The sequence below is a fragment of the Mauremys mutica genome, chromosome 12 (genome assembly GCF_020497125.1).
Source record: "Mauremys mutica isolate MM-2020 ecotype Southern chromosome 12, ASM2049712v1, whole genome shotgun sequence".
NCBI classification, from domain to species: Eukaryota; Metazoa; Chordata; order Testudines; family Geoemydidae; genus Mauremys; species Mauremys mutica.
In genome coordinates, this window is record NC_059083.1 from 77,129,866 (window position 1) to 77,143,884 (window position 14,019).

General features: G+C 44.7%; 1 protein-coding gene across 1 annotated transcript in view; it reads right to left on the bottom strand.

The window, feature by feature from the left end:
- Positions 1 to 14,019, bottom strand: part of LOC123346333 (WD repeat-containing protein on Y chromosome-like) — a 51,630-nt gene that overhangs the window by 8,815 nt on the left and 28,796 nt on the right. The window contains exons 16-17 of the mRNA XM_044983666.1: positions 12,806 to 13,023; positions 3,739 to 3,923 (exon numbers count right to left, since the gene is read on the bottom strand). Of these exons, the coding sequence (XP_044839601.1) occupies positions 3,739 to 3,923; positions 12,806 to 13,023 (403 nt within the window). The remainder of the gene's footprint in view (positions 1 to 3,738; positions 3,924 to 12,805; positions 13,024 to 14,019) is intronic.

The following is a 14,019-nucleotide window of genomic DNA, read 5'->3' on the forward strand; positions in this document are numbered from 1 at the left end:
TGACACATCCAACCCCTGCAGGCTTTGGTTATGTGCTGGCGAATGGGTTTGCCTCACCGCTGTTCTCTACTGGATGGACGGTCAGACCTGCTCCAGTATCAGCTCATTTCACCCTCATAGGACTTCACAGTTATTAATGGCTTTTATCTCACCACACTCTGTGAGACAGGGAAATAATATCCTCAGTTTTAGAAACGGGGAACTGAGGCACATGGTAGGTTGAGTGACTTGCCCCATGTGACACACCGTGAGCCTGTAGCTGAGCCAGGAATTGAACCTATGTCTTTTGAGTCTTAGTCCAGAACGCTAATTGCTAGGCCCTTCTTCTATCGAATGGCATGCCCCTAGGAGGGATAGAACCCAAACTAACCCTAGAGGTCATTTAGCTCATGTAACAGAGGCCTATGTTTCTGGAGCTCAAGGTGCCGGTTGCCATGGAGTGTCCTGTGATTATTTTCAGAAGTGACTAGAGATTTTGAGTGTCTCAATTTTTGGGTGCCTAACTTGACACTCCTTAAAGGGGCCTGATTTCCAGAAGGTGGGTGTTCTGCACTTTCTAGAAACCAGGTCCCTTTAAGGCATATGAACCCAGGCAGCCCCAAATGGAGGCAACCAGAATCACCACTCACTTTAGACACTTGAAGCCCCAACACTCTAAAATTTTGACCCAGATCAAAACACGCTTAGCAAAAACAATTTTTCTGGTGTTTGATCACGATGGAGCTGATTCCAGCCCCACAGCTCTGATCCAGCAGCTCTAATCTGATAGGCTAGAAAATTAAAACAAATCAATGAAAAGCTCCACGTTAGGACTCCGACTGTCTGATGCAGAGATGATCGTGTGTGATAGATAATGTGTCAGCTTGAGCTGTAGCTTTAAAAAAACAAAAACAAATGTCATGCGTGAATATGAAGGGTGCGTTCATCTAATGGCAGGACACTGAACAGTAATTAAAACATTCAGCAAATGGGAACAGACCCACAAACACTTAAGTGGCCTAAGCCCACCTAATACAAGAACGCAGAAGGTGCACCTGCTAAGCAGAAAGGCAATAATCCTACTGCCTTCCATTCCACAGCACCTTCCATCTAAGGATCTGAAACCAGTCTCATTAATTCAGTTTCCCCCACAAGGTGGGTTTTACACATGGGGATGCAGAGGCACAGAGTGTACGTCATGCAGGAAATCTGTGGCAGAACCCAGGAATCCTGGCTCCATGTTTCCTGCTCTAACGCCTACCCAGCATGGCACCTGGTACTTAAAGGCTTGATCTCAAGCATTGGAGTCAAAGGAAAGAGTCTCTAATTGCTCACTGTTCGAGCTGCTTGTGGATTTGGATAGGGAAACACACCCAGATATAAAATGCTGCAGTGTATTGTGAGCTCTCCAAAGCACCAAGATGGCAGATTTCTCTGTCCTCCCAGACAGCTGGAACAGATTTTACATTTGACAAAAAAGTCTGATATATGGGCTTCCAAACAGCACTCTGGACAAAGCGCTTATGTGTGTTTTAACAAACATGTTCATGAAGGCAGGGTTTGCGGCCAGCCCACTAAGAATTGGCTGCAAGCTGCTCCTAACTTGGAAGGAAAAGTGCAGAAAATCTGTGTCCAGGCTAAACAAATCTGAGCACATGGACCCGTTCAGCCTTGAATCTCGGAAGCCTTTGACTGGCCAGTAGCTCAGGGTGGTCAGAATTTGCAGTCTTGCTGGTTGATTTCTATAGGGCCATTTCAATTCAGACCCCAAACGATGATGTGGGTGCTGTTCTGCACACTCCTCCCAGTTAGATAACTGCACAGTTATTACCATCTCCATAGCACAATTCCTGAAACTTCAGAGCAAGGCAAATCGACCCTTTTAGGTCCTCACTCAGCAAAGCACTTAAACACTTGCTTCATGCTAAGCATGTTCTTAAGTCCATCTCTATTCTGCACTGAAACGTGCTTAACTTTAAGAACAGACTTCAGTTCCCTTGACTTCAATGGGTTTTAAACACCTGCTTACGTGCTTTGCTGACCTGGCACCTTCTTGCATCTGACCTATTATGTGATACTATCCATAGATGTGGGATTTCCTTCCTGAGCTCCATTGTGATCAGGTGGCATGAAGCATGAGATTTAACTTCCCTGATCTGATTATGCGTATGGCAATACTGGTAATTGAATTATCTAGCCTTTTAAAAATGCAGCCACACTATTTGACTCTCTGCTCCAGAAACGCAGAGTTCACAGTGAATATATTTCTGTTCATTTGGGAAGATCTGAAAGTATTTCCATTGTGGGCATTTGTTCAGTTTAATGTGTACCAGGGGTCACTGTGTGTCCCCCCTCCACACTTGGGCTAGGAATTTTCTGGGCAGTGTTGATTTTTTTCCTTTGTTTTTAGTTAGATTTTTTTGTTGGTACCCAAAGACCTTTGGGTGTTGGCACCACATCATGAGAATATTTTATTATTATTTACCACAGTTATGAATGCAACTCTGTTTACTGCATGGCCCCTAATGATTTACACAAATTCCTGGAACCCATATTGTGCAAAGTGAATGGAAACCTCACAGCTGTGCATTCCTTCAGTGAGAAGTGCAGTCCGGTTCCAGTCTGTTTCTTAGCAATAAGTCAGGCCTGTGCAATCTATGGAACAGCTTGGCAGCCGCGTAAAACTGTCTGGCTGTTAGAACAATTTGTTGCTCACTTATTCTGGGTCCTGCCCTGAAGTCCTGACTCCAGTAAACCCCCATCCCTCCATTTCCAGTATTTGCCAACTGGCTTCACTGAGTTTTGGCTGTGTGAAGCCTTCAAGATTGGAGCCTTCGGAGCACTTCCGACGCTCTGAAAATGACTTTTTTTTTTAACTCAGCAATTGCAGAACATTCAGTTCATTTTAAAGAGGAGGCAAACAAGCAGCAGACTGGGATTTGGCTGCAGTAATGAATTCAGCTCTTCCCAGCCTCACTAGGTGTACATTTCTCCCTGGAACCGAATTAAAATACTTTAATATCCATCTTTCAGCACCTTTTGTGAAGCTGGATGACAAACAATGAGTCGCTCTATTTTATAATTACATAAATGTTAACTTGTTTTTAAAAAGAGACACATTTGGGGCCAGATCCTAAACTTTCCATCTGGCCACTTTGGGCTGCGCACACGGCACAGAACAGCCGGGAACGTGGTCTAGATGGGCAGCGGGGGATTCCCAAGGTTTACAGCAGCAGCTCCCAAAGTGCAGATTGTGCTGGACTAGCTGGGGGTGGAGAGCCATGAAGGTATATGGAGTGAGCTGGGTAGGTTGTAACAACACATGGCATGGGTACAAGGGGATCAGTGGATTACATTTTCCTGAAAGGAGAGGGAATTAGACTTCAAAAGTCTGAGATATGCTGGCATGGGGAAAGGGAAGCATAGTGGGAATGGGGAACAGACAGGAGGAGGCCAAGAGTGGAGTGTACTGTGTTCCAGCTGATCCTCACCTGTGCAATGGCTGGAAGGGCTCAGAACAAACCAGCCTGTCCAAGAGTGTCCCTTAGGCTGTTTTAACTTGCACGGGGAGCTGGTTTCACCCCTGGCTGCCCCCAGGAATGGGGAAGGTGTATTGCAGCCATCTTTGCCCCCTGTTCTGTCAGTTGCACAGAGAGTGTGAGGTCGCACTGTCCTCCCAGAAGAGCTGAAGTTAAGGGCTAACTCTTGAGAATATGCTCCAGATTTTTAAGGCGGGCCCCACTGCGGGAAAACACTTACCCTGCAGTTGCTCTCTCTCCTCCATTGTGCTTCCCCCATTGATCTCCTGGTTTACCTTCTCTTCTGTCTCTCCCTCCACATTTCTGACAAGCTCCCCTGAACTGAAGAGCCGCCCATCAGTATATGCCGGCTGCTTGGTTGGCGTTCGTTTTTTCCTGATTTCTTTTCTCTCACTCCAGGGGTCCCTGATAAAAAAGAAAAAAAAATGTAAAATAAAAAGGTGCTACTGCTAGACTGGGTTAAATATCTGTAACCAAACCTGGGACTGATCATCACAGGCAGCCAGAGAAAATGTGAAACCCAAACCCTAATGGATCCAATTCATCTTACCTACAAAGGGTGTGGGGAGCTCCATCACAGGAGGCATTGGGAACAGGAAGCTACTGTTGAGAATAATCTTGGATTGGGAAGGGAGTTGGATTACACCCCTTTACTTGATGGCCTTTTCCATCTGTGATTTCTCTGATTCACACCACAGTCACAGACAGTCATATTAACCTGTTTCTATCGAAGGAAAAGACAATGCTCCAATTGACGTAAGTGGTGCTAGATGCCAGAAAGAACATAGAAAGAACTGCCTCACGTGTTAGTCCATATGGTAATAAGATATCTGGCCATACTGGCAACTCAGAGTATGGCAGGGATTCCTAAAGACAGAGCTGTGGGGAAAGGAGAAAGTATCACCCCACCTGCGTTAACATTCTCTTGCCATATCAGCCCAGGTCATTTCACAGCCTGAAAAGTTCACTTTTCATTAAACGCATCGAAACTTGGAAAATTCAGCGCAGTTTGACATAAAAATTCATCTTCACTAGAATGAAACGTCACATGTCCAAAACCAGTGGGTTTGCTCAAAGATACTATTGCGCAGAAATCCACGACATTCCCCCAACTCCCCATCTGGACCAGTTCCGTGAAATCAAAACTGAATGTGAAAATCTCAAATACTGCGCATGTCACTACAAATATTTCACATGGCCGTACGTAGCCCTATGGCCAACGTAGGAACACTATAGAAGCAGAAATTCAACAGTTTAAGATTGGAAGAGGTTAAAACCACAACAGAAGACAGTCCCAGCTCAATAATAAATTGGATTTATTGGTTGAATTTTATGGACACTAGTTAGATACCAATGCCTTCGAACAACAATAGCAATGCTTGAGCTGCGGAGTCCAACCTTGACCTAGCAGTAGTTTTAAAACCAGCTTATTAACTGGAATGGTGTGATACTTGGTTTATACCTAAGTTTACCAAATGCCTTCTCTTTATATTGTACTTTGGTCTCAGCTTGTGCTGCAAAGCCAGTAGAGGTGACTTACCTGCAGTCCCCCATGCCACCCAGTCGCAGCAAATGGCAAGGCGAGAACCAAACAGACGTGCTTTCCCACAGGAAGTGGGCCAGTTCAAGGGGAGCTGAACAAGCTAGACTTTCTGGAGTTTGTTCTGTTGAGAAGATGGGTAACTTCTACTAAGAAAGTCTTCGTGGGAGAATAAGCTTAAACCAGACTGTTCTCTCTATGTAATAGTCACGTCTGTCCAAAGCTGTTCACTGCGACTATAGGTAGCAAATAAAATAGACTACGGTAATGTATGGACACTCATTTCTCTTCTGAAAAGAAAATTCCTTGGGCCAGATTCATTACAGTGGCATAAGCAGGCACAGCTCCCCTGAAGACCATTGAGTTGAGCCAACTTAAGTCAGCCCAGAGTCCAAAGCTTCCTGACAGCCTGGAAGCCATGACAGGATCAGACACTTTATCCATTCCCATGGCCCTGAAAGAATTCAGATTCTCCATCTGATAGTCGTACACAGCCGGCTAAATGACTATGCTTGCTGGGAGAGGCAAGCTGGTGTAATGCTCCTGAGCCCAGCATGACTCCACGGGTGGTTAGCTTGGTCCCCGGCCAAAGCAATGAAATTGGAAGGAAGTATGTGGCTTCTGCTTGGTACTTTGTGGTTTGACCATCTGCAGGGAGCTTGAGTAGGCGAGCATCTCTCTCTTCCTGCCCACCCCCTCCTCCACAGCAGACCAACAGCCCAAGAGCAGTGATAGTCTCTATCGCTATAATCAATGACACTTCTATAGAGCTTGCCATCTGAAGGTCTCAAAGCACTGCACTTGGAACACTGCATTCAGCTCCGGCACCTCAGTGACAGAAAGATGTAGAGGAAAGAACAGCAGCAAAATGATTGCTGGATTAGCGGGACTGGTTTATGATGAAAGAGCTTGGCTATGGGAGATGAGATAATCACCTATAGCAGGGGTAGGCAACCTGCGGCACACAAGCTGATTTTCAGTGGCACTGTCACTGCCCAGGTCCTGGCCACCGGCCCGGGGGGCTCTGCATTTTAATTTAATTTTAAATGAAACTTCTTAAACATTTAAAAAACCTATTTACTTTATATACAACAACAGTTTAGTTATATATCATAGACTTATAGAAAGAGACCTTCTAAAAACGTTAAAATGTATTACTGGCACGCGAAACCTTAAATTCAAGTGAATAAATGAACACTCAGCACAGCACTTCTGAAAGGTTGCCGACCCCTGACCTATAGTATCAGAGGTGTGCAAAGGGTGGAGACGAATGGAGGGCATAGCTATGGGTAATGGGATGAAGGTAAGTAAAGGAGCATTGACGATATCAGGGGAGTCTTTCTGGCAGTGAGATTTATTAAATAGTGAAAGAGTCGTTCATTGGATGTGACAGAGGCCTCATCACGTGGCAGGCAATTTTAATCTAGGAAATAGCTCTACACCAATGGGAGGCGCACTGGACAAATGACATGAGTGTTGAATCTCTAATTTCTGTGATTAATGTGGAGATCATCGTTAGGGGTTACGAGCAAGGAAAACTTTTTTAAATCAGTTTTTCCATTAGATGCCTATTTTTCTAGAGTATCCCATACCTTCCCTCCCATCTCCCCCAACTTTTGCTTTGGCCTGAAACGTACTTGTACATGGCCAGAGAGAAATGTTTGCTGAATACAGTTGAGGAGGGTGGGGATGGAAAAGTACATTCATGTCATTTTTAAGATGCAAGATTACAAAAGGCTAAAAAATAGATGTTTGTGGTTTCTGAAGCCATTTGGCATTCCTGGGTGGGAGCTGATGAGGCTCTGGGGTTTTGTTATTATTTAGACATCCTTACATTTTGCAGGGCTATTTCTCTTCAGTGTGGGTATGTGTGGGTAGCAAAGCAGAGTAAAGCAGAGAGTATTTTTGGGGAAAAAAACAAAGTTAAAAATGGCCTGGTTATCGAGTTTAGAAAAGTGCTCATTGCATGTGCAACCACTTGTGTTTTGTTTTTTTTTAAAAAGAGCTCAAATTTGCTGTAGATTTTGAGGATGTGGACATGCACAAAACACAATGAAATATATATGGGAAAACAACTGAAGCAGGCTCCTCTTGAGCTGAGATCCTGAAGAATAGATATATTTCATACTTCATTATGCATTTCCTGATTTATGTTAGTTTGTATCTAGTACTGTGTGAACACTGGGAGTGTGGGTTTGTACAAGAGTCAGCTAAACCTTCTGGTGAGCTCAGGTTGGATTGTTTCGAGGTTGAGATAAAGGTCCACACAAATGAAGAACTCTCTGCTGAATTCATTGAACTCACAAACTCAGAGAACAGTGTTGATCCAATATGCTGTGCTCTGATGGTCATCATAAGTTTTAGTAACTGTTGCACCAAATTCAATTCTTGTGGGTATCTAGTTATACTTCGAACCTCATCTTCAGTGCTGAAGGATTCCCACTAAATCCTGCATGCTCAGAAGAGAATCCTATTCACTAGCATCAAGGGTTAAGCGGCTTTTGACCTCTCTGTCTCTGTCCCTATTAGTCAGGGCCGGCCTTGAGCCGATTCCCCCGAATCAGGCCCCATGTCTAAGAGGGACCCGCTCCGGGGCTCTTCGGTGGCACTTTGGTGGCGGGGGGTCCTTCGATGCCGTGGAAGACCTGGAGCGGACCCCCCGCCGCCGAAGCCCTGGACCGCCGCCGGGTATTGAAGCAGGCCCCGCGGGTCATAAAGCCGGCTCTGCTATTAGTGCCCAGCATACTCCTAATCTGCCCTAGGACAATTGCTGTGGATCTTATTCTTCCTGATTCAGGCTATGTCTACACTACCGCAGGATCGACACTGCTGTGATCGATGCACCAGGGGTCGATTTAGTGGGTTTAGTGAAGACCTGCTAAATTGACGGCAGACTCCAGTACTCCAACAGGAATGAGAGGAGTAAGGTAAATTGACGGAAGAGCATCTCCAGTCGACCCAGCATGGTGTAGACATCACAGTAAGTCGACCTAAGCTATGTTGACTCCAGCTACATTATTCACGTAGCTGGAGTAGTGTAACTTAGGTTGACTTACCACAGTAGTGTAGACATAGCCTCAGTGTTGACTCAATGTCAATCCAGTAAGTCAAGAATTATTTCACTTCTGTTTCTTTCTCCCAGCACTGGACAATTAAACACTATCTTCTCAAATGGTAACAGCCAATGGCTCAAGTTGTGGGCACTGGTGTGTAAATCCAGAGTGACTCTGCTAATTTCAGTAGGATCACTCTGGATTTACACCAGTGTAACTGAGAGTAGTGTTTGAGTCACAGTTTTGATGTCACAGACAACACTTAGAGAAAAACAGTCACTCCATCAGATTTTGTAAGAGAAATAAATAATTACGCTTCATTCTCCCAGTAGCACTGCCATGCTGTGTGACAGTTTCCTGAAGGAGATATTCTTATAGCTGCAGAGGTTTGCACTCAGATGCTGGACAAATCTCTCTTGATCAGAGGTGACACACTTATAAGAGTTCCACATTCTTTACTTGCCAGGTTCAAGCACTTATTAACTATTGACTCTCAGGTATTCTCTGATCTGAACATCTAAAAACATACAAACATTACAATTTCCTTTTTCCTGGTCCCAAAGTACATACGGACTTGTCTAATAAGTGCATCCCATTTGATATTCTCTTTACCCATTACTTCTTTCAAATGGAAGAAAAAGGACTTCTGTTAAATTTCCAGTTAACCCTCTTTGTTCAACTAATACTTCCTTGTAAAACCTTAATATCATTAGTTTTTCTCTCGGGTTAATTAATATTTGATTAGTCATCTGGCAAGGTCATGGATGTTTATCAATAATATCAGTAAGATGATTATCTTCCAAAAATTATAGTATCTGTAGAATAATTAGGCATTCTTGATAACAGCTAGACACAGATCTTTATTTAGTCTTTTGCTGTGAGTGGAAATTAATTTTGTTTGGCTATGAAAGAATTAATCCCAATTTACAGGGTAAGGTTGTCCAAAGCTTCTTTGGTATCATTTTTCCTATCTGACTTTTCCTTTCTGAATACAATGCTTTTTTCCCCTGGGTGAAACAACTGGATTTATGGAAAGAAACTGGAAGAACTTAGTATAATAGGCCTGACTTTGGTGAATGTTGATCTGAGTCCTCTGCTGTTTTTGTGGACTGAAGGGAAATTGAAAAATCTGGCACTTTACGAAACACTGTTTATAACTTTGGCTATTAAGAAAAGCTGGACTCAAGTCTTTACAAAGCATCTGATAACCTTTTCAGAGCTCCCGTCTGCTTCAAATTAACAGTGTTTATTCTCTTCTCCTCTAGTTCTAGCCCAGTGTAATCAGTTGACAAATCTTCAGCGACTTTAGTTAGGAGCACATTTGAAAGGTACGTCTGGTCTGTGGCTTGCACATGCAAAATTTTCAAAAAAGATTTACCCTTACTACTTCCTTGCCCGTTCCTCCCAGTTGCTGGTTTACTGAACGTACCTTGTACAAGGACTAGATTTATAGAGCATCTGCCTCGCCTTTGGAGAAGACTCTGAATGTAGATTATTCCAGGAATCAGGGACAGAAATACTGTAGGGGGCCATAGTTTCTTGGGCAGGGCCGGCAGGGGGCATGTAATTGAAACAAGAATTATTGAGGTGACTCGGTATGGGAATTCCAGAGAGACATTTAAATCAAAGCACAAATCGGTAAAGCTTGATAATGATGGCTTTTTTCCCATCCTGGACGCAGGTGCCTTTCAACCAGCATGCAGGATCTGGCAAACATTTCCCGCTGCAGCTCCTTTCTTGTAGAGAGCCTTACAGTGTGCATGGCTGCCACAACCCTTGGCGTTTTGAATGCAGTGCCATTTTGACTTGCTCTGAGAGCAGACTTCTTGTTAAAAATACCACCTTGCCAGTGCTTCCACTTCAGTTAACAAGAGGGGAATGGCACGGATGTGAGCAACAGTGGGAAATTCGCCGCCCCCGCCCCCGCAACCCTTTGTGTAGACGGCTCTTGAGCATCAGCATCAGTAGGAGAAGAGTAAAGGATGTTGAGGAGACTGCTTTCAGGGGGACAAGTGTTGCCAATGCTCATGATTGATTTCATGATTTTTCTTTGTTTCCCCCTAAAGCACCAGCTCCTGGAGTCATATGATTACATAATAATCTCAGCTTTCATTAAAAAACAGTAAGTTTCTAGTCCTTGTGGTTGAGTAGAAAAGGTTGAAAATGTGAACTTTTAAAGGCGCCAGTACACAAAGGCAAATTGAAAGAACCCCGAATGTATCATTTTAATAATCTCAAGGTTTTTATGTCAAGCTCATGATTGGCGAGAGAGAGGTGAGAGTAAGATTAACTCAGCTGAGTTTAACTGACACTGTGGGATCAAGCTGATGAAAGAGGATTTTCTCTCCTACCCTATTAGAGCTCTCCTCATCCGGTCATCACATCTGCACAGCAACCTCTCATTTTCCGGCTTATAGGAGATTTTCTGTATTAATCTTCTCATAGCTCTCCCACACCCCACAGGATGTGCTGTGGCTACATTCTATAACCTTAGTTAGACAGGCACACTAACACCTTTGATATGTAGGCTAATTAACAAAGCTTATTAACCCCCCTCCTACTGCACATCCCTAATTATCATCTACCACCCCACACGGGATATCATTAAACAATTACAACCCTTTCTCAATAGGGACTCCATCCGTAAAGAAATATTTCCTGAACCCTTTCTTCTGGCCTTCAAACAATCCCCCAACCTCACCAAGCTCATCATCAAAAGCAAGCTCCCCACAGACCCTCCAGCGCAAAGGGGCAGCAGACCCTGCCAGAACAACAGATGCAAAACCTGCAGCCATAGCTCCACTGCTACAATGATCAACACTCCCCCACAACACACCTTTCCGGATTCCTGGGTCCTACACGTGCCTATCACAATATGTGGCGTACTCATCCAGTGCAAAAAAAAAAGCCCCAGTAATAACTATGTGAGTGAACCCAGACAATCACAACGCTCTCGAATGAACTCACACAGAAAAATGATAAAAGACAAAAACATCCTGTCACCCATGGGCCAATGCTTTTCCCAAAATGAGCAATCCCTCTCTGACCTCAGTCCTTGTCCTCAAAGGAAACCTGCACAACGCCTTCAAAAGACGAGCCGGGGAGCTTAAAGTCAATCTTTGTTAGACGCTAAAAATCACGATCGTAATAAAGACACTGGGTTTATGGCTTATTCTGACACTCCTTTTGGTCACATGACTGCAGGGTGTTAATGGGCCATGTCACCTTGAAAGGTCTTTTAGAATATGTGTTAGCCACGTATGAGAAACAATCTGTGTCATCTTATATTCAGCTCTGACACTCTGAGTCCCTTCCCCAGACCTGAGGAGAAGAGCTGAGTGTAGCGTGGAAGCTTGTCTCTTTCACCAACAGAAATTAGTCCAATTAAAAAATATTACCTCACCCATCTTGTCTCTCTAATACCAAAAGTATCCCACATTTGCCAAGCCTACCTTAGCTGTTATACAAACTTCCTATGTGCATCACAGCTCGAATAGCCTTAACATTAAAATTAAAGCGTTTTCATATGCCTTAGCACATGATATATAATTTAATCTTGCACCAGGCCAGCGGTTACAAGTCAACAGTGATGAAGAAGGGAGGAGAGAACTTTATCATTTTGCATCTATGGGTATATCCACACTACCCGCCAGGTCTCATCTAGATGTGATAAATTGATCCCCGAACGCTCTGCTGTCGAGTCTGGAACTCCACGAGGGCGAGAGGTGGAAGCAGAGTCGACCGGGGAGCCGTGGCCATCGATCCGGCGCTGTGAGGATGAGAGGCAAGTCGAACTAAGATGCGTCGACTTCAGCTACGCTATTCTCATAGCTGAAGTTGCGTATCTTAGCTCGATCCCCCGCAGTGTAGACCAGGCCTATGATACAGGAAGGGTGTTGGGGAGAAGATCCCAAGAGATGGGAAGGATCATCTGGAGCCAAAGAGGATGAGCCCTAATGTCACCCAAGGCACCCACGGGGATGAGATTACATAAGAATTTACATAGAATAGAAGCAAAAAGGCTCTTAGCAACCTGCACCTTCATCCCCTGTAGTTGCCCAAACTCTCCTTCAATCCCTTAATGGGAAGCACCCCATCCAGACCTGCCCAGCTGACAAATCAGCCCCTCCCACAATCGGTATTGTGCCCGTTAGCCAAGGCTAACTGAATTCCCCACACATATGACTTAGTACAAGACTCCACAAATCCCAGGGCCAGCCTTGCCCTTCAGACTGTCCAGGTCAGTATCGATTTGAATTTCTTGCTAGGTAAGCTCTGGTCATGACAATGAGGTGCCCTGGGGGCAGAGGAGGGGTAACATGGTCTCAGAAATTCATCACAGAAGTAGCCTTAGGCCTGGTCTACACTACGGGGGGAGGGGGCGGTGTCGAACTAAGGTATGCGACTTCAGCTACGCCAATAGCGTAGCTGAAGTCAAACTACCTTAGTTCGAATTTCCTACCTGTCCAGACGCCACGAGATCGAACTCCGCGGCTCCCCCATCGACTCCGCCACCGCCGTTCGCGGTGGTGGAGTTCCGGAGTCGACGGGAGCGCGTTCGGAGTTTGAACTATCGCGTCTAGATTAGACGCGATAGTTCGAACTCCGAGAAGTCGAACTCTCCGCGTCGACCCGGCGGGTAAGTATGGACCTACCCTTAGAAAGAAGTGATCCATCTTGGGCTGGAAACTTACTTGGGGTGGGTGAACGTTGATGGATTTTTCAAGTCCCATCTCTTTTCCTGCCCGAAGGTTCCCACAAATTTCCCATCTGGGGTCCACAGTCTGGCGCTTCTGTCCGAGGAGCCGCTCAGAATGAATGAATCTGAACCGAACATGAAGTGCTCGACACTCACCACAGTGCTGTTATGGGCTCTCCAGCTACACAGTAAGGGAGGCTTTTCCAGAGAGCCCTGGAACAATGGACACAAGAGAAAGAGACTCAGGTAGCTGGCCACTAATCACAACCTTAAAAAAATCCCAACAGAGAAGGCAGAATCCACGTCACCTGAATGGAACCTAGGCTGTGGGATTGATCCAGGTCAATAAAGCTTCAGGTAAGAAGTGGGGTTATTCATGTGAGTGATGCATTTTGTTGGGTCTGACCAACCTTAGATAAAGGGGGAGGAATTGTATAACAGATTTTGTTCTGTATTTTATCATCCTAAAACCACCAGCGCAAAAACCATCCTGTATTAATTCCTAGCTAATTATCCTGAAGAGATTCAGCCTTTGACCTTGTGTCCGATATACTTGGCATGGATTAACGAAACATTTCACACCCAATCTCATCATTTAATTAGAAAAGGAAGGCAGGAAAAACTGAATGCTCCCAGCGGCTAATATGAATTCCCAAAGCAGTGACCAGTCCCTGCTTCCAGAATGAAGCTCCTCATTACCTTTAAAAATGGAGAATAATGAGCCCAATCTTTTGTCCTTACTCAGGCGAGACTGCCTTGGGCTTAATTAGGATGAGTGAGGGAGACAAGGGTGAAGTTAAAAAGCGAACACATGGACAGCCGCACCATTGGGACATGTACACAGTGAACCTGAAGTAACTGTGATCTCAGCATGGTAACCCTCCAACTGCCCTTCCCACCTTTCTCCTCTCTGCTATTAGTTGACTTCACATATGGGATCAGGAATTTGTTCTGTAAAACACCCAGCACACTGTATGTATTGTATGTACTGTATACATCATTGTTAATAACACTGTGTGACTGGCTCCGTGGAATACTCCAGCTGTGGTGTTAGTAAGATGCTTATCGCTCCAAGTAACTTGTTTACTTAGCAAGCTTGATAATTGTATCGCTTGCTTTCTGCATGAGCTGTGTCTATAAGCCCCAGCATTGGAGATTTGTAAGGGAAGCAATCCTGGTGCTCAGCTCATGTTATTAGCTGAGTCAGCA